Genomic DNA, 21,047 nt, shown 5'->3' with positions numbered 1-21,047 from the left:
AACAGAGTCAAGACTGGATCCAGGGCATGTTTTCCTATCCTCCAAGCACGGTTGTTACAGAGTACAGTGGAAAGGAGGGAGAGAGGTGCTCCTCTTCCTTTCCAATGGCTTTACCTCTGGCATTTATTTGGAAACGGTATTTCAGGAACATGTTAGTTGCAAAAAAAAAAGATGGTGCATCTGTACCACAGAAGAAAATTTACCTCTGGCATCTGGGGGAGCAGCCCACGGGCTTTGAGTCAATGGAGGTAGAATATGAAAGCTTTCTTATGTAGAAGGCGGTTCTATAGAACACACTTAAAGACAGGCTTGGGGGGGGGCACCTGGGTGGCTCAGTCAGTTAAACATCTGACTTCAGCTCAGGTCATGATCCTGGGGTCCCAAGATTGAGTCCCACATTGGGCTTCCTGCTCAGCAGCAAGTCTGTTTGTCTCTCTGCATCTGTCCCAGTCCCCTGCTCATGCTCTCTGAATAAATAAAATCTCAAAAAAAAAAAAAAAAAAAAGACAGGGGATGCCTGGGTGGCTCAGTGGTTGAGCATCTGCCTTTGGTTCAGATCATGATCCTGGAGTCCCGGGATCAAGTCCTGCATTGGGCTCCCTCCAGGGAGCCTGCTTCTCCCTCTGCCTATGTCTCTACCTCTCTCTGTGTCTCTCATGGATAAATAAATCTTAAAAAAAAAAAAAACAAAAACAAAGACAGGCTTAGGGATGGGCATAGTAATGGAACTAAGGAGAGGCTGAAGATAGTTTTTGTATGTTCCTTTGATGATAACCAAGGGCCTATATTCTCTCTCAGGATAAAAGGCTGACAGATAACCTGCAGTGCTCAATCAAATATTTAGATTTGAACTGCTGCATATTTAAGTTATTTCTACAATCATGAGAATAAAAAGTCCAGATCTAAGAAATCTGAAAGACATTCAGAATATCATATTCCCTTTAAGGGTAAGAACTTTGTCTGCTTTAAAAACTTTGCTTTTTCAATGTACTTTAAAATATCTCTGGAATAGTCACAAACTGCCTCAGTCCTGCACCAGGGAAAGATAAAAATAGCAAGGGTAAAGAATGAATTACAGTCTTAAAGCTGAGCTCGTAATCGTAAACTCAAGCCCATGGACCTGTTTCTAATGCGCATAAGTGGGTTTTGTCTCTGGGCTCATCTGCACTGGTGGAAATGCAAGGTGGCTACAAATAAGAATTTTAGTGATTTTCTTTCATGTATCATAATTTCTTGACTATGATACTATGGGTACATGACCCCTGGGGAGGAGTGGTACCTCTCTCCTGTCTCCACTAAGCAACACATACTTTCTTCATCACACTACTATATTGTATCCTACCTGGTAACATAGATGCCCACTGTCCCACAGCAGGGCTTGGGTCTGGTCAGGAGTTGTATCTCCAGCCCCTAGCTGGAGCATTGGCATTTTTAAATTAATAAACACATCTGTAGCACAAGTCTACTCATATGGCTTAAAATGTAGACATAATAAGGTACAAACTACCCAGCCTTTCTCTGTATTTGATTTATTTAACTCATAACCTACTGAAAATTGACAAAGAGAAGACCCAGAAAGGCCTGAGAATTATGTCAAGCAATGAGAAAAACAGTTGGATGTGTATGTCATGTCATATTGTGTATGTTACCTGCAGATGTTGCATGTGTATGCCTTGTAGAATTTGTACTCACGATTGCATAGCACACTGTGCATTGGGGAGGCTGGCTTGCATTCTGCATCAACCTGTCCTAACATGCCTGAGTCAGAGGAGCAGGACAGAAAGAAAATAACCAGGGCCAGAGGGATTTCTTTCTTGTCCTTTGCTCCTGATGGAAACTACCTGAAGAATGGAAAGTGCTCTGAGGAGGAGGTGTGTTAGAGGTACAGACCCCACAGCATGGTTATCAGCAAGAGTACTGCAAATTGTTTCCAACATGAGGTAATTTTAGTTACCAAATACCACGTTTGAAGAGACCAGCTTTCTTCTTATTTCACAGAAGCACTAGTTTCATCTGTTTGCATTTTAGTACTACATGGGTGAAAAAAGATGGATAATCTTTAGGTGAGAAGTTGTGAAGCTGATATTTCTACTGAAATAGTTCATATAGCACAGTTATAAAAATAGCATAGCTTTTAGAATTTATCCAAATGTCATTGCTAATCTACCTCAAAGTCACAGGCACAATGTATTCATTCCCTACAAGTCAACAAATACAAATTCACAAATGTGTCTTTAGAATACAATCTTATAAATCCTTATAAATCTCTTTGTTTTCTAATAAACAGTTGGATTTCTTCAATGTCTCTCCTCCATCATCTTTTTCCTTAATATGTTATCTCTTTTGCCATTGTTAACTTTCTTGAGCTTCCAACTATAAAGGCAAAGTTAAAAAAAAGCCCCCCCCCAATATGTTCAACATTATTAGCCCCTAGGGATCTACAAATTAAAACCATAATGAAATATCACTATGTATGTTCTGGAATGGCTAAAATAAAAGATAATAACACCAAGTACTGGTGAGGCTAGGGAACAACTGGGTCTCTCATTCATTGCTGCTCAGAATGTAAAATGGTACAGCTGTGTGGAAAGCTGTTTGCCAGTTTGTAAAACCAAGCAGGCACTTTCCATATGATCCAGCAATTGTACTTTTGAGCATTTATCCCAGAGAAATGAAATCTTATGTTAACACAAAAAACTTGCAAATGGATGTTCATAACACCTTTATTTGTAAAAGCCCAAGGTGGAAACGACCCAAATGTCTTTCCACAGGTGGATGGTTAAACACACCCCAGTACTTCTAGACCATGGACTATTAGACAGCAATACAAAGGAATAGAGTATTGATATATGCAACACCCTGGATGCACTTAAAGATGTTATGCTAAATAAATGAGGTAACACAGGGAGTTCTGCTGTGGGAATGGGGCAGTTCTGTATTCTGACTGTGGTAGCGTTTACACAAATTTACACGTGAGATCAAATGATACAGAACTACACACCATGCACACTTGATGGAAGGAAAAGGGGTAGAAAACTGAAAAAGGTCTGTAGTCTAGTTAACAGTATTGTAATAACATCAATATCCTGGTTTTGGCATTACACTAAAGTCATATAAAATGTCACCATTGGGGAAATTTGCATAAATGGTGCAAACAACTCTATATATTTTTGCAATTCTCTGTGAGTCTATAATCATTTCAAAAATATATATTTCCAAAAAAAAGAAAAGAAAGGAAAAAAACATTTTTCCTCTCAAGTTTCATGTATCAGTTGTTTGTGATCTCTAACCCTATATTTGGTGAATGAACTGAAAGGCCAGGAAGAAAAAGCAAGGAGAGGCTCTTTCTGTCTTTTTGTTTTACATCTCTGTTTTTAAGAGAATCATGAAACACAAGTATTTGGTGCTGTCCAACAATTAGTGAAGATTGTCTTTGTGAATTGTCTGTGACTTGTAGGGAATGTATACATTATCCAATTAGTGAAGAAGTGCTTTGAAAAAGGGTTACTGGGTCGCATCTTAACATTTCTTTCCTCAAACTTTCATGGGTCTCTTTTACTTATAAAATTAAGTCACACTCTTCATACTGACATTGAAAATCTCCTACAATATGGCCCCAATTTAACTTTTCAGCTGCATCTTCCTTTATTGCTTTAAGAGAATCTATTGCTTCAATCTGTTCTCTACGCCAGAGCCCGAGTTTTCCTTAAAACTCAAATTTGGCTTCCCATGGCACTTAGCCTAAAGACTCAAACCTCTGATCTGGCCATTAAGACTCATAGTGTCTGGTTCCTGACTCCTTTTCCAGGTCATCTTGTACCACTCTTCTTTCTCTATGCCCAGCCAAATGACCTCTCCTTGCCATAGTCCTTCCCATGCAGGGCCTTAAGTACATTCATCTTCTTTGCTTGAATCTCTTTCCACTCATTTTTTAGGTTTTAGCTCCACTGTCAATTCTTTGAGAAAATCTTACCCAACCCCCTAGTTGAGGTCAAGTTGTTTTGAGAACTGACCTCACAGAACTGTGTTCCTTTTCTTTAGAACATCTATCTGTCATTATAACTATACTTCCATTCATTTGATTATTTGACTGAAAGCTCCATGAAAATATAGATCGTATCTATTTCTGCTTGCAACTTTGTTCACCACTTAATACAATGTCTTGAATGTAGATGTAGTCAGTAATCATTTTTTAAGTGACTGGATGAATCAAACTAGAATAATTGCTCTCCAGTCACATTCATTGGGTTTCCTGCCCCCATGCTTCTGTCATGCTCTTCCTTCCATGTGCAAAGCTATACCCCACATTTTATCCTCTCTATGTCTTATCCAATATTATAGACTCATATGAATGGATACCTTCTTGCCTTTGGAAATAAACATTGTCTCTGCCTCTGGAAACTGTAGCACTTAGGCATCTGTTTTCTTGCCATACTTGGTGTTGCTATCAATAGACCTTGCTTCTTGCCCTTTATCAATTCCTATGTATCTGGAGGGCAAGGCTTATTCATTTCACTTTAAATCACTTGTAATAACTAGCTCATTTCTCAGATGCTTAATTAATATATTTTCCTTATTGATTAATATGAATAAAAGCTAATGGCAGAGCCTATATTAGAAGCTGAATTGATTTTTATAGAAATAAAGGGAATTTATATAAAAATAAAGAGAACTTGTTAGTTCCACTGATTTGCAATGAGTAAACAAAATTAAATTACTAAACAGCAGCACATACATGGTTCCCAGAGCAAATGCCTTCTGTCTGACCAATTGTTATTATTTAATAGGTTTATTTGTTGCAGGTGGCAAAGTAATTCTAGAAATGTTAGAATCAGTTTTTTTTTTTTTTTTTTTTTACTTTCCACTATTTCTTGCTCAGTAAATTACAATGAAGACCAACTGGTATCTCAGTAGAATTATTATTTTCCTTTCTTACCATAGAATTAAAATAAACCTTTTCATAAAATGGAACATTAAATTAGGCATTGAACAGCTAATTTGAGAGAAGTAGCAAGATGGATTAGGATGGTGGTGTATGCCATGGGTTGAGCCAGTCATACCAGGGGACCAGCCTTAAGAATTAATTGCTACTGTTCAGAAAAAATTGAAAAAAAATTTTTGGAAAAAGCTCCATAGAACTTAAGAAACCAATAATTGGTTGTGACTTGTCAATGCTTATAAGAAAAAAAACTAAAAACAAAAGACAACAGTATTTTCAAAGAAGGAAGTCTCCTCCTCACTCTCCCCTACACTCATTCATAGTTTTTAGCTCCGGGCTAATGGGCTCAGTTCTGCCACAAAGCTAATATTTGTCTCTTCCTTCTCCTACCATATCTGTGTAGACATCCTGGAGGCCTCTCTACATTTAGGTAGAGAACTGCTGGGAATTTCTGTCCCCCAAATAGTGGAAATCAATGCAATTGCATTAACTTCTTTAAACATTTATTGAGTACCTGGCATGTGCTAAGTTTTCTACTAGGAACAAGAGATGCAAAGGTGAACAAGCGTGAAAGTACTCACAGTAGTGTGGAGTAGGTAGGCATATTCAAACATCATTCTTAGGTAATACAGACTGTGTAGACAGAGCTAACAAAGTGCCATGGGAGCACAGAAGAGAGAGATATGTTTTGTCATGGGGCTCATTGCAGTGCGGGAGAGTGAAGCTGAGTGTGGAGGTGCTGCAGCAGATTTCCCAGTATCCATTCACCTCTCCTCTCTGCAGCAGGTGACAGATATATGATTAGTGGGGTTGATCTCACCCTGACTCCATGAGTGAGTGCTGACTGGTGAGCCAGTGATCCTCAAGCAAGAATGGGACCTTCCTGCCAGAGGGCATTTGGTTGTTACAAGGCTGAAAAAGATGTTGTTGGCATTAAGTGGACAAGGGCTAGGAATATTAAATGACCAATAAAGTAGGAAAGGGACCCAAATCATGAAAAACTGTCTCACCTCAGATGCTAATAGTACTCCTATTGAAAAACCTAAGTCCAGATCAATCAGAAATTTCATCCTGTATTGGGTTGAGGACTCCAATTTATTTTTTTTTGAGGAGTTCAATTTTTATGCCAATTAGCTCACAATCTTCCTGTACTGTCATTGTGGTCCAATCAGAATGGAGCTCTGGACTTTTCTTCAGTGGGTATAGACAAGCATCTTTGCTATCTCTCATTGGGCATATAAGAAGCCTGTAGCCCCATCTAATTCCAGCTTAGACAGCTTCCCAATTCAATCTATATAACCTAACTATGTTTAGGTGATTGGTTTGCCTGTTTGATTCTTCATTTTTGTTATTGTTGTTTCTTAGCAAATTATTAGAATGTCAGGAATGTTGTTGTGGTATCAAGTCTAAGTAAGATATAATATACATGAATAATATTTTGTCTTCATCCCAGAGCTTTGGGTATAAAATTCACAATATTGCCATAAAAGGAGAAATGGGAGTGAAACAAAAATGGTCAAGCTTATTATTTATGGTGTAATGAAGAATGTAAATGGCGTCTGGTGAAAATCGTGAAAACCTAAATTTAAACTTGTGTAATTGTGTGTGTGTGTACAGGCATGTGCATAAAAGAAAATGAGAGAGAGGAAGGGAGGACAGTGGATGTCTTCATAAATAACACTATTTAGGAATTTATATCTTGTTCTTTTAGGAAAAATTCTGTCCCTTCAGGCTGCAAAATCTCCTCATTAAAGAAAGCTTAAAGAAAAGATTATTAAGCACCCTGATTACTTAGTCAGAGTCCATTAACATGTCCTAAAATATTATAAGTTGTGTTTAAAATAGCTCTGTTTTTATACCTATTAATAACTGATGACATAAGATTGGTTGATAGTTTCCATAGCTAGAAAATATTTTCCTACATTGTCAATAGTTACAGTCTATTATGAACAAAGAGTAGAAAGACATCCAAATATATTTGAATTAAGAAAAATTAATAAGACAGAGAAATAAAGTTTTATTTTTTATTTTTATTTTTTTAAGCTTTAGTTTTTATACACTCAATTTCCCTCTTGTTGTAAAACCTATAGAATATTTAGATTCCCAGGTGACTAAACTGAAAGTAATCTACATCTGGAAACTAAGGAGGTTGAGAAGGATAAAAAAAAACACTAGTACCTGGATACTGGTCAGAGTCGTATACTGGTAGGCCTTGACCACCAGGTAATTTGCTTCCAGGTCAATGAGTCCCAGGATCATATACTTCCACCATCTTCGTCGTAAAATTGCCAGGAGGTTTTCTTCTCCTACGTTATGAAAGCGAGAAGTGGGTTAGGTACTGATTACATAATAAACTATATATTTAAAAGGATTCTAAAATATTGTTGTACTATATATTTTTTACTGTTCCTTAACAAATGTTTAATTAAACAAATGAATTGTGTCAAAGATTGACATGCTTTTACTTAGCTAATAGTCTTTATTGTAGATTTTGGCTTTTCAAGTTGGTTTCTATGCCAGAATAAGACTGAGCAGGTTTTTAGTTCACCGTGAAAGGCATTTTCTCATTAACATGTGACGAAAAAAAATTATGCATGTAAAAATAAAAAGAAAGATATGACAGAAAGACTGCATAAACACACACAAAGTCCAAATTATTCTAAACTTAAGAATTGTGGTAAAATAGAAAGAAATGTAATGAGGGTAGTCCAATGGGCAAAGGCCTATGCTTGACAGCAGATCTGCAGTGAGACTCCAAGATGCCATCCTGAGCCCTTGCTCAATCTTGAACGTTACAATGCTTTAAACATTCTACTCTGGTGGTGTGTGGGTGATGGGAAAAGAATGGAAGTAGGGGGTTAGTCTCAGATGGACAAGAACCATAGGACCATGGTCTCAATATTGCCCCACACCATCATCTTCACCATCTTGCCTCTTAAGCTTATATAGCATCAGAACTGATTTTGAATCCCTTAGTTTTTTATCCATATCTTTACATATTTCAAGCTTGAAATAAATCTCATTTCTCAAGGGGAATTCATGATTGTTAATAATAATAGCTCTTTGGAGCCAACCTGTGTGGTGTTTATAGAGGATCCAGAATATGCAGAAACCCTGAAAGAAGGGTGACTGTATTCATTATGTACTGCTGCATGACAAATTATCCTAAAACACTGCTGCTTAAAACAACAAATGTTTATTATCTCATAGTTTTGTGGGTCAAGGATCTAGACACAGCTTAAGTGAAACAGGTTCTGTCGCAAGGTCTCTCAAGAAGTTGCAGCTAAATTGTCAGCCATGGATGTGGTCACATCTGAAGTATTGACCAGGGTGGGATCTACTTCTAAGCTTACTCAGCATGGCTATTGGCAGGTCCCAGTTCTCACTAGAAAGGCCTGCCTGAAAACATGGATGTTGGTTTCAGCCAGAATAAGCAATGAGAGAGAAAGAAAGAGGGAGATGATAGATAGATAGATAGATAGATAGATAGATAGATAGATAGATGATAGATAGATAGATAGATGATAGATAGATGATGATATAATAGACGGAGATGGAAACTATAACCTCTTTTATAACTTATTATCAGAAATGGGAACTCTCCCCTCTTCTTTAGAAGAGGGTTAATAAATTCAACCCACATTCAAGGGAAAGAATTTTGTAAGGATGTGAATACCAGAAGGCAGAGATAACTGGAGCCCATCTTGGAGGTTGGCTACCCAGTGACACACACCATTAGTACTATGGCTGTGCTTAAGCTGGTCTGCAAGAACCTCAACAGATTCCACATCCTCACCTGTCTCTGAGACATTCTCAGAACTTTGGACTCCTAATTTCTACCCCTGGCCTTACTCCAGTGGCCATGACAGGGGGTGAAGGCTTTGTCAACCTTATGGAGACTTGTAAAGCAAAGCTTTCCAGCTGCATAGAGAATGTATGGTTGTGTCTAATTGGCAACAAGAAGGGAGAGATCTCGGGACCTTCTGTAGCTAATCCAGTTTTCAAGCTTCTTTTGGATGCCACACTTTTCATATCCTTTGTTCCACGTACACTAAAAATCTCTCTGACTCAGTGAATTGCTAATTCCTGTTCATCCTTCAAAATTTAGCTATTCTCTGTCATTTTGTCTGATGCCACTGCCCCCTGGGCAATGTTTATCCAGCTCTGTATTGTCCTTTCATATGAACATGATTACTTAGCAATTGTCTCTTCACTAAACTGGGAGTTTGGGGATGATAAGACATCAATGTCTTACTCATACATGTATCCATAGCTCTTAGTATACTGACATATAGTAAGGATTAGCTAAGTGTCTTGGAATGAGTAAATAATTGAACTGAAAAAAACATGAAGAGCTAGTTCTCTGAATATGTCAAGAGTCAGCTCTAGAATATGAGTCACACTTCTCAGTGTTTTGCACTGAGATTCATAGCTGGTGGATGTGATCCCTAAGGTTATTTCTTTACAGCCAGCTCATTTTGGCAATGCCCCTGCACAGCATTTCTGCCTTTCTTACTTGCCTTTGCATCTGATCAACAGACCTTTCATTATTTATCTTGTAAATTAGTTATTTGTAACCTGATTGAATAGTCATGTCTTCTTGAGAGATTTTTAAAAATCTCAATGTCTGGGAACAGCCGCCCAAAATTCTGATGTGATTGGCTTTGGGTGGAGTCTGGGCATTGGGTTGAGGATCAGATCTTTGACTTTCAAATGACTGATGTCCAATGGTTATCCTCAGGATGACCTGAAGTAGGAATTCCAAAGAGATACAACCACAGAGTACTGAAGGCTCTTCATACAAAAGAAACATCTGCACATCTGTCCTGAAGTATGCTTTCCCTTGTCTTGTACCTGGGTTTTTTCTTGTGCTGATTCCTCTACTTAGACTATTCTTCCTTCAGTCTCTAAATGAAGAATCAGCATAGACAGTACCACCAGGAAGTCTTCCTAGGTCTGGGTTTCCCTGTAATGTGTTTCTTTAACACCCTTTGCCTATCCCACAAATACTACTTATCTCACTATATTATAATTACCTGTTTTCTTGACTCTATTACTCATTAGATTATTAACAATATGAAGAGAGTGGCATTGCTTTGGTGATCACTTTATCTCTAAGATCTAACAGTAAATGGTGAGTGGTCAATAAATAATATGAAATGTATGAATAAATTTCATGTTTAATAATCTCAGCAATGCTAAATAGATCGAAATTGAGGCACTTAAAATATATCTACTACAAACATTCATGTTTCAGACAATGAAAATTGTTTTCTAGTTAGAATGTAGGCAGCATCTGACACAATTAATTTGGTGACCATTTTACACATGACATACTATACATAGGACATAAAAAGGTCGATGGCATATTTAAACTGCAAAGCTGCAATTCTATAGTCACAGGTCATTGTCCCAGTTAATTTACACGATGAACAGAGAATTGCCAAACTCAGAGCGTACCAGCCACATCTCAATGATTTAAGACTGAAAATCTGGGTCATGGTCCTGTGTTTGTTCTACCAATCAATAACATATTCAAAGTGTAATTCATTACACAGATTTTAAGAAATGATTAGTTGCCTTGCAGTTCTGCTGAAGAAGTCTGCAAAGCAAAACACCCTAAATAAATGTTCCATGTTGTTCCATATTGTTTCATCGGAAGCACCAGAAAACATACGACATTCTTGCATAGCAGAATTATCCAGGATAGCAAGAGAGCACTTTTGTATTTTCAGCTAAGCAAAAAATCCAGCCCTTAAAAGGACTGCTTAGGGATTTATCTACATGACTCTCATTAACACTGATGTACAATAGGCCATTAAAATTCTTTCTAGAATAATGAAAATGCATTCTTTACAGCCTTTGTGCCAAACTGCTCCCTAAATCTCATAAAATAGGGCCATCCATAAGAAACACCAGCACAATTGGTGGTATGTTAATGTTTTGAAATTCTTTTTTTTTTAATTAACTAGAAGGAATAATAAAATCCATGGGTAGAAACTTTAGAATTACAGTTTCCCATTTAAATGCATTCTGTTAATTATTTTTATCATCGATATGTTCAAATATAAATAAAAATTTTAGAGAATAATAAGGTAACCTCCAGCCTGATTTAATAAATGTCAACATTTTGCCACATTTTGCTTCAGAAATTTGGGGTTTTCTTTTTTTGAGGAAGAAAATGTTACAGACAAAAACCAAAGCTCCTTTTCTGCTCTTGCCCGATTCCATTCCTTTTCCTCCTTCCTCAAATCGCTGTCTTGATATTGTGGATTCTTCATGCTTGTGTTTTTATTATACATTTTCTACATATATTTGTATTTGTATCTGAAATAGTATATAACTTCCTTTGGTGTGTTTTTAGACTTTGAATGAAAGTTTACTGTATATACTGTAGATGTCCCTCTGGATTTCTTTTTTTTTTTAATGCTTAACATTGTCTTAGAAATGCATCCCTATTGTTTCAAGTAAAGCTAACCCATTTATTTTAAACATTGCATATTATCATATTTATGACTACACCACAATTCATCCAGTCTCCCACTAACAGACATCTAAGGAACAGTGCAGCAAAGAAAGTTACCTTAGTTTGAAGCAACAGCATTCCACTGACAATAACCACATCAACAATTAAGAATAGGGAAAGAAATTACTGACAGTCTTGATCATGTCATTTATATCTAATTTTACTAAGCACCGACAGCATGATCAATCAAAAGTGTTTTTGAATTTTTGTAACAAGTAACTTCTATGACTCCGACGGCCATATTTGCATGCTTTACAAATACTAACTTACCTAATCCCCATAATAATCGGATATAGTAGACATTGCCATTAACCCTATATGCAGAAGACAAGACCAAGGCATGGAGGAGTTGAGGAACTTGCCCCAAAGGTCACACAGTTAAGGCAGGATCTGGACTCATGACAATTGGGCACTAGGCTTCATACTCATAAGTACTGTATAATCTTGCCTCCCTGATTTGTAAATGTGGCATTGTCCTCAGGAGTCACACATTTATTAATAAAGGCCTTCTCATGACCTACCTGTCCAGACACCTGCTGGATGCCCCTCTGCTAACTCCACGGGGGGCCCATCACATTGAAGCCCATGTGTGTGGCACCCCCCCTGGAGTTGCCAGTGCCCAATGATGCAGCTCCTGAAGCACCTTAGGGATCAATATGTGTACCATCACCATCAAATCAGTATCAAGGATTTGGTGTCTCCCTGCCTAATCTAAGTCCACGACAGAATTTCCCTTGTGAAATTTTACATTGTGAAATGTAAAATAAGCTTTAAAATCAATTCTATGGCTTAAAAAAACTCTAATGACAAGAATTACCGTTTTTTGTTGTACTGCTTACTAAAGCTGCAGGCATGGGAACAATGGTCACACGTGGGGTGGGGGGAGGGTGGTGGTGATGAATACGTGCTGAATGAAGGAGGAGAAAACTTGTATAAAAACTGAAACATGGTTCATATTCATGGCAGTGCCTGGAAGACTGAAGATCTTTGATCCACAGTGTTCTTGTTCACCCACCCCCAGTGGTCATCTGAGTAAAGAATAATAGTACTGTAAGACCACACGGGAGGTAAATTCAGCTCCAGGAACAAGAAGCAGCATTATTCTTGGGACATTTTCATTAAGGGCTCTCATGGGTGGTGTGATCCTTCATGGTGTTCTTAGGCAAGAACAGAACCCAGTACACTTTGTGCAGAGAGTCTGCAGCAAGCACAAAGCCCCGACACAGGAGGGGAGACCCTTATCCTTGAACGGATACCCCCTTGTCTCACAAATTGGAGCCATAAAACTGTCTTTCTTTACCAGAGCTCTAAAGGGAAGTGTTTTAAGTATTAATCAGTGAAACCGGAAAAAACAAATAACTGTTAATCACTCACCTTTAAAAGCTAAAATTTAGTATTAGGATGCAGAGCTTAAAGCAATTCTCTTTAGTAAGGAAAGTGAGCAAAATAAATGCACTAATAAGGAAATGAAAATATAAATTGTTCACAGAAAGGATTGCAACCAGTTTCACTTGATAATATGAACCCAATATACAAAACACAAAAAAGATAGATAATAAGATCCCATTTCGTTTGTATGCTTTTAGTCATTTTTGCTATTACAAACAGGTAGTGAGATTAGAAAGAGCACAAAAGACAATGTCTGTTTTGTCTCGGTAGCAAGAAGACTTGGGTTTGAACACAGACAGCCTTCTGCTATGTGGTACTAGGTAACTTGGTAAATGGCTCTAAACCGCAATCCCTCTACTACAAAATAGGGGTTATAACAACAATCTCATGGGGTATTATAGATTAAAGGTAGTATGAGTAATGTATATAAGCGAGTATCTAATATAAGGTATGTGCACAAAACATGACAGCTATTGACAGGGTTCGGAAAGCCTTGTAATCCTTCTAGCCATCCACAACGTGCTAGCTCACTATGTGGGGTAGATGCTGCATAGAGGAAGCCCAGGAAAGTGAACCCTCATCATTATTCATTAGGGCGCTGGCCACACATCCCTCTCTGTCTCTTCCCCTGGATCACACTGGAGCCAGCATATGATGTAGGACATTTGTCCAAACTACAGGCAGGCTGAGGGTCTTGTCTTTGACACCTCTAGCCTGGAACAAACCCGTGTCTTGATCCTTTGGATCACATCACTTGACTGGAGAGCGGAGGCTCTGAGAATGCACCAGTTCTCTACCACGGCATCCCCGTCCCCCTCAGCCCCTCTCTTGTTTACATATCCTCACCTGTGCCTCACACAGTGAGTTAGACAAGTTAGTCAGTGTATGAATTAACACCTTTAAAATCTGCTCAGTCATCTGGCTGTTTTCCAGAAATGTCTAATAAAATTTTGGAAAAATATCAAAAAGCAGCTAAAAATGAATCATAATCACATCAGGTTCTGGTAGCTGTTACTTTCAGATGAAAATGAGAGAAAAAAAAAGCCTAGATGTGTGTAAGTGATTACATACAGGATAGGCTTATTAACAAGAAATTCATTTTATTTCTTTCAAAGTTATGTTTTTGGCATTGATAATTAAAATACAACATTCTAGCTCTAATTATGAGCTCAATCTATTACCTCTTCTGAGATAAAAATGTTTACACACTGTAATATGAAAATAAAAGTCTCAGTGTCTGTTACTATTTTTAACATGTACCAAATTTTTAACATGACTTAAATCTTAGAAAACTTATCTTTCTGGGTTTTTTTTTTTCAGCTGTCATCTTGTTTTTTTAAGATTTTATTTATTTATTTTAAAGATTTTATTTACTTATTCATGAAAGACAGAGAGAGAGAGAGAGAGAGAGAGAGAGAGAGAGAGACAGGCAGGGGAGTCTGATGCAGGACTCGATCCCAGGACCCCAGGATCATGACCTGAACCAGAGGCAGACACTTAACCTCCTGAGCCACCCAGGCAACCCAACTGTCATCTTTTATGAAGCTAAGATATATGATTTTATGTGGCACATTTATACCAAAATATCCAAATTTCCAAAATATCCAAACTTCCTGTTGTCTTGATGTGTCTCAGAAAACACAATTCTTACCATTTTCTTCTTCATAGCAATATAAAAATTGGTGGCATATTTGCCTAACTTTTATCATACAGATAGTTAAAACACATAGGCAGATAAACAAAGAACTCTATAGGATATCTAAAAACCCATATACAAAAACTCCATACCAACTATTAAATTCTGTCAACCAATACCTGTGTGTTATGGGTTGCTTTACCTCTTAGAAAATAGTGCATGAGATCTGAGCACCTCCCCTAGACAAATCCCACCCAGAACGTAAAATATCCTTTAAAACATGTATACAGTTCAGCATGCATTTTACATTCTTGGACAGAGTACTGTATGCAAGAATAAATGCGCTTGAATGGCTAAGCAGTCATTATGAATAACTGAAAGGAGACTCTGAAAACCATACAAATGGGAAGTTGCTGCATGGCCACACACAAAAACGTAACCAAGCCCATCTTTCTCCCTTAACCTCCTGTCTAGTTTATACCTTGTATGGAGTCACTACCCCTTGGGGACCAGTTTAACTTTGCGTATCTTTTGCAGTTATCTATGTGTGCAGGTTCTTGCTCTGAAAAGTCTCACCAACAATTCTTCCCTTTTGACTTAGGTAGTGAGTCTATGAGGCTGGGCCTTTCCCTTGGGGCTGCTGGGCTATTCAGCTCCAGGAGGCAGACTTCTCAGAGAACTCAGTAAGAATGGTGGCCTTTGAAGTCGTGTATATGGCAGTCACACCTTCCCTTCGGAGGGCAACGTAGGGAGAGCACTGGAGCCTTTCAGCAGTGGGCTCTAAGCCAGTCTTGCCTATGCATTTGCCATATGATGTTGTTCTGAAACTTAGTCGCTATAAACCTCAATTTTCCTCATCTCCACATTAGAGCTACTAGGTGGTCCTGCCTTCTTGAATATTTGTTAGGACTAAATGAGATATTTGCAAAAGGCATGGTGCCTAGCAAGTAGCTCATGTTATTATTATCTTGATTTTTATCATAGCGGGTCTTTCTTTCCTCATGCCCAACTCCCTACATAATGTAGTTGTATAGTAAAGAATTTAACCTTGCCTTAAAAGAGGCCTGGTATTTGTCTTAGGCTAACAATATAATTTAGGGTAGGGGCTGGCTGGGACAGAAGGGCCAACAATGTGATTCAGTGTGGGGAATTTGGGTCACCCTCAGAGACTGGAGATTGAGATCAGACACATGGGCAATGAATCATGCCTACATCGTTGAGTCCCAATAAAAACCCTCAATGCAGAGGGTCTAGTGAGTTTCCCTGGTTGGTGATATTTTGTCCATATTCTCATACATTGGTTCTGGGAAAGTAATACATGCTGACTTCACATGGAGAGTACAATGGAAGCTCTTGGCTTGGTTACTTCTCCTGGACTCTGCTCTATGTGCTTCCTCCCTTGGTTGATTGTTAATCCGTATGCTTTCCTTATAATGACTATTACCATGCCTATAGCAGCTTGCAGTGAGTTCTTAGCACATTACTGAACCCGAGCATGGTTCTGGGGATACTTCTCACCTATGAACTTGCAGTTGGTGTCAGCAGAGAGGGTAGTCCTATGTGAACCCTAAACTTTCTCACTTGGTTTAAACTCTCACAGTTGGTGTGAGGTAAGGGTTATGTTGTGGCTGTGCCCCTAAATCTCTGCAGGAGACTTTCCTCAAACACAACCTAATGTGTCTCTCTCTTGCTCAAGAACTTGAGTACATGTTAGGCGTATCTCAGAATAACCAGATCCCAGAATCCTACAGGTCTGAATTCAACTAGTCTCCTTTCCAGATGATGTTAAACAATGCATATGATTTTTATCTTAAAAAAGAATATAAAAACTTTGTGCTTTATCCCTAAATTTTCTGTCATTATAAGGAGATCGCTTACAATGGGAAATACTGCTCACAAGCTTAAAATGGTTAATGATAGGTTGGCTGTGTGTGGGGGCAAATGCTTTGATTTGAAATTATTCAAAGCAATCATAATAAAACTATGTGCTAATATAAATCTCTCTATTTTCCTGGGTGAGCCCTCTGAGAGGAAAATGTATTTGTCCTTTTTAATGACAAGACTATTTTCCTTTCCTTCATCCCATTTTGTGAAAAGTGACCCTACTTGCCTTTTGGAGGTTTCCTGTAATTGGCTCTGATGCCTCTTGACATTAGCAGATGAATCTGTCAGTTTTATGAATTTTGTTTCGAATAAAGAGCTGTGTAGCAGCTAATGACACATGATGTAAGGGGAAGAGGCCAAAGCGGGCTTGCCTCTGGACTCCTGCTACTTGCCGAGCATATTCAAAAGACAACATGACAGAAGGTGCCAGCCTGGACTCTTGAGGGCTGACCTTGAGCTCTGACATGAGAACATCTGTCATGGTGGACATATAGGTTAGAACCAACATGAGAAATTAGCGAAAGAAGCGTCAACAGGCCAGAAATTCTGGTAAGGCAGAAAGCTGGTCAGCCTCCTCTCCCCTGTCCACCCTCCCACCTTCCAGCCCAAATGCCAAGCACAGATCTACCCAAGGCCATGTCTGCTACCTGACATCTATTTTTCATTGAACACCATTTGTCAGGCACTGACACTATATATTCATTCTCTCATTTACTTGCCACCCTTCACTCTAGGTTAAAAGCATAGAGCCAAAAAGACCTGTGTTGAGGTACTGACTCTGCCACTTAACTGGCTGTGTCACCTTGGGAAAGTTTACTCATTCGTAAAATGAGTCAAACACTACTTATTTGAAAATATGCTATGTGAATTAAATGAAAAAATACATGTAAAATATCTGGCTTCCAGGAAATACTTAGCAAATGATAGCTTTGTTATTAATAGCCCTATGAAGAAAGTATTTTTCAGAGCATGAAATTGGATTTAGAAGTTAAGTAATTTGTCTAAGGTCAGTCCTGACTTTTTATTGGAAAATATTCACTGTTTGAAGAATGGCGCTTTTTGTTTACATGGTATGTTGTATGAAACAAATCAGAAATATTTTTATTTATGTGATCTTTCTGAAATTAGTTTCAGTAGAAACAAGGCAGTGTTTTCTGAGTAATGCAAGAATAGTATCAGTATTTCTGGAAATGCATATATATGTTCCCACATGAAAATATTAAAGAATATATTTTGGGGATTAAAAAGCTCCCACTATACTAACCTAGTGGCAATGAGCACTCTAGTACCCAGATAACCATCTTAAAATATCATTTTCCACCAAAAGAAATAATGGTTTTCTGATTTGATCAGAAATCAAGTAATACAAGTCAAGCCTGGCACATCTTGTCATACAAAAGAGCAAGAAAGTAATTGAACACTACTAGGGTTGTGTCAAAAGGACACAGAGGCAACTTAAAGGGTCTTCCACATGAAGATAACAACTGAAATGGATCGAAATGCATCAGATATGCTTAGATCCATAAGTGCAGAAGAATTTGAAAGCAACAGCAGCAACAATTACTGCCAAACAAATAAAAAAAAAAAAACAACCCTAATTGGCCATCATTAGAAGATATTAGTAAACCAATTCATTTTGGAAACTGGTAAATCAAGGGAGGAAAAAAATCAAGTCTTTGTCCCCTGGGATTCTCATATGAACTCTACCACTAGGTAACTAAATAGTAGATGGGGGGTGGAGGTTAGATTGGTCTTTATGGTAATATTCTAACTAACACCATGATAAAGAAATGCAAAAATTAAATATAATTTTTACCCCAGGATGAATTAATGGATATTGGCCTTGAAAGTTAAGCTACTAACATGACAAGGAAGAGACCATCAAGCATTATGTCTTACGTGTTTCCTGATGGAAGAACAAAATGCTACTTATAGAAAAAAACCTAAATCTGATAAAGTTTCTGGACTCAACTACTAATTTAGAGAATTCAGAGGTTAGAGAAGCATGTTAAAACACATTAGGAAGATTCAATCAGCAAAACCCAGGTTGCAAGAACTGCTCTAATCTGGCTACTAAATTTGGTCGGTCAGATGGCAGTAGCCACAGCAGCAAATAAAGGTTTGTTAGAAATGCAGACTCTTAGGCTGACCCCAAACCTACTAACTCAAAAGTCTGCATTTGCTCAAGGGCCAGAGAATTTGCATGCATTACAGCTTGAGAAGCAGTGATTGTATAAGACCCATGGCAGTTTTGTCAAGAAATAAACTGCAGTAATAATAAGAGAAGAAAATCTATAGGTTAAAAGAACCTAAGAAAAATACCAATTGCCTGCAGGTGCAGACCTTATTCACATCCTGACTCAGACAAACTGTAAAAAAATATATATCTATGAGACAATTGGAGATTTGAAGATTGACAGGATATTTAGAATTATTGTTAATTTTATTTTTTTAAAGATTTTATTTATTTATTCATGTGAGACACACAGAGATAGGCAGAGACATAGGCAGAGGGAGAAGCAGGCTCCCTGGAGGGAGCCTGATAGGGGACTCAATCCCAGGACTTCGGGATCACGCCCTGAGCCGAAGTCAGACGCTCAACTGCTAAGCCACCCAGGCATCCCTTATTCATTGTTCATTTTAAATGTGAACAAGGTATCATGGTTCTGTTATTTTTAAACTCTTATCTTTTAGAAATACATCCTGAACTAGTTATAGATAAATCAATATAATGTCTGAGATTTCATTTAAAATAATACAAGAAGGGGAAAGTGGTGAGGATAAGAATAAATAAGGCTGACCATGATTTGAAATTTATTGAAGCTGATATATTGGCACATACATGTTCATTATATGGTTCTGTCTACTTTTCTATATGTTTGAAAGTTTTCAGAATAAGAAAGGCACAAAGAAGAAGAGGTTCGGCTGCGAAGAGGAAATTTATTTAATGGAATAGCCTTGGCCAGAACAGCTTGAGTATTGACAGCACCTCTATGTCTGCAGACTTCTTTAAGTATTTTACTGATGTAGTCACATTCTTCCATACAGTGTCCTTGACTTGTAGGTGATATTCTCTTTAGCAGCCAGAGAATGCAGAAGTTTGAATTCTATTACTTCCATGTCCTCATTTCCGTCTTGGAGGTTGAGAGGAATACTTGGCAACTCTTCCAGCACAGGTTTTGACAAGTTCTTAATAACTAAGAACCTCTGTTGCTCGCGTCCCTGCATTCTGTTTGTGGATGTGCCTTGTACTTGTGCTAATGGCCAAGATATTGCCTCCTCTTGTTGCTTTATTTACAGATCAAGCCTGTCTCTGCTGGGACTCCCAAGCCCTCACAGGGAATCTTCTGTTGGTGCATTGTAGCATCTGTACCAACTACTGAAGCTTCATAAAGCTGCTGGTGGAGAAATCACTCCTCTCAAGGGTTAGTAGTGCTGTGCTCAGTTAAGTGGATACCATTAAGAGGCATCTGGGTACCTCAGTTGTTTGAGCTTCTGACTCCGGCTCGGGTCCTGTTCTCAGGGTCCTGGGATGGAGCCCCGTGTCAGGGTCCCCTGCCCAGTGGGGAGTCTGCTTGTCTCTCTCCTTCTGCCCCTCCCCCTGCTTATGTTCTCTCCCTCAAATAAATAAATAAAATCTTAAAAAAAAAAAAAAAAGAAAAGAAAACAACCCAAACAACTAGATACCATTAAGGTAAAATCTAACTCAGTGATAAGAGATGGTGTGATTTGAACTGTGACTGCCAAGAACCAGGAAAGGAAAAGGTGGCAAATAATAAGCTAACATCCATCCTAAGTGAAGCCTCCTGAGTTGGGTGGCGAATCCATTCTGAGCCTCGGATATCACACAGTTATTGCAGACCCGAGGATGTTATCAGCCTTTACCGCATACAGAGGCCTAGAATAAGTCATTAAACAATGCTAAAATATTTGGGAAGCAAGAAAACAAAACAGCTAGCGAGTCAGTTGTTTATAATGTTGTATAAATGTTTATTTCTTGATGGAATCAGATATTTACTATTTTCCCCTCAGCTTGCTCTAATCCGGTTCTTACACTTGAGTGTGCTTTAGCATCACTTGGGGAGCTTTCCAGACCACCGATTTCTGGGTTGTGCCTCAGATATTCTCACTCAGCAGGTGTGGGTTGGGGCTCAGGCATCTGTATTTTAAAAAGTGTCCTGGAGACTACAATGCTGCTTGTTGCTGATTCCATTACATTTTAGCAACCTTGATTTAAACTAATAAATAAATTGGACTATTCCTCCCTGAGGCATGGGTGACTCATTACTTCCTATCATTACAAAGAAAGAGACAACCAATTAGACTAGCAGGTGACCAGAACCATCTAACAGGCTTGTCCGTAGTACAGGATTAATCTGCTATCTGTTCCAAGCCCGTCGGAACCCAACAGAGTGGCAGGGCTATTTATGGACAAACGCACTATTCTAAGCCTTGCCCCAAATTCTACCTTCTCAAAGAAACTTCTCCATTTTGACCCACATTGACTTTTTCTCTGAATTCTTACAGTCCTTATACATTGTTCTATTGTTTTAGTAACTTAATCAACCTATATTATATTTTTAAAGTATTACATGTGTGTATTTCTTCTGTCCTGAAATAGTAGTAAATGTAGGGAAAGCAAAGCCTCTGTCTTATAGTCTTTCTTTCTTCTT

The 21,047-nt window shown here is 38.2% G+C and overlaps 1 protein-coding gene across 1 annotated transcript in view; it reads right to left on the bottom strand.

Annotated features, from left to right (window-relative positions):
- SLC35F1 (solute carrier family 35 member F1) overlaps positions 1-21,047 on the bottom strand; it is a 384,841-nt gene that overhangs the window by 66,887 nt on the left and 296,907 nt on the right. The window contains exon 3 of the mRNA XM_055309461.1: positions 7,118-7,245. Within this exon, the coding sequence (XP_055165436.1) occupies positions 7,118-7,245 (128 nt within the window). The remainder of the gene's footprint in view (positions 1-7,117; positions 7,246-21,047) is intronic.

The sequence above is a fragment of the Nyctereutes procyonoides genome, unplaced genomic scaffold, assembly GCF_905146905.1.
Source record: "Nyctereutes procyonoides isolate TBG_1078 unplaced genomic scaffold, NYPRO_anot_genome, whole genome shotgun sequence".
Classification (NCBI taxonomy): Eukaryota; Metazoa; Chordata; class Mammalia; order Carnivora; family Canidae; genus Nyctereutes; species Nyctereutes procyonoides.
The sequence above is the reverse complement of the archived record's forward strand: the minus strand, read 5'-3'. Positions and strand labels throughout refer to the sequence as shown.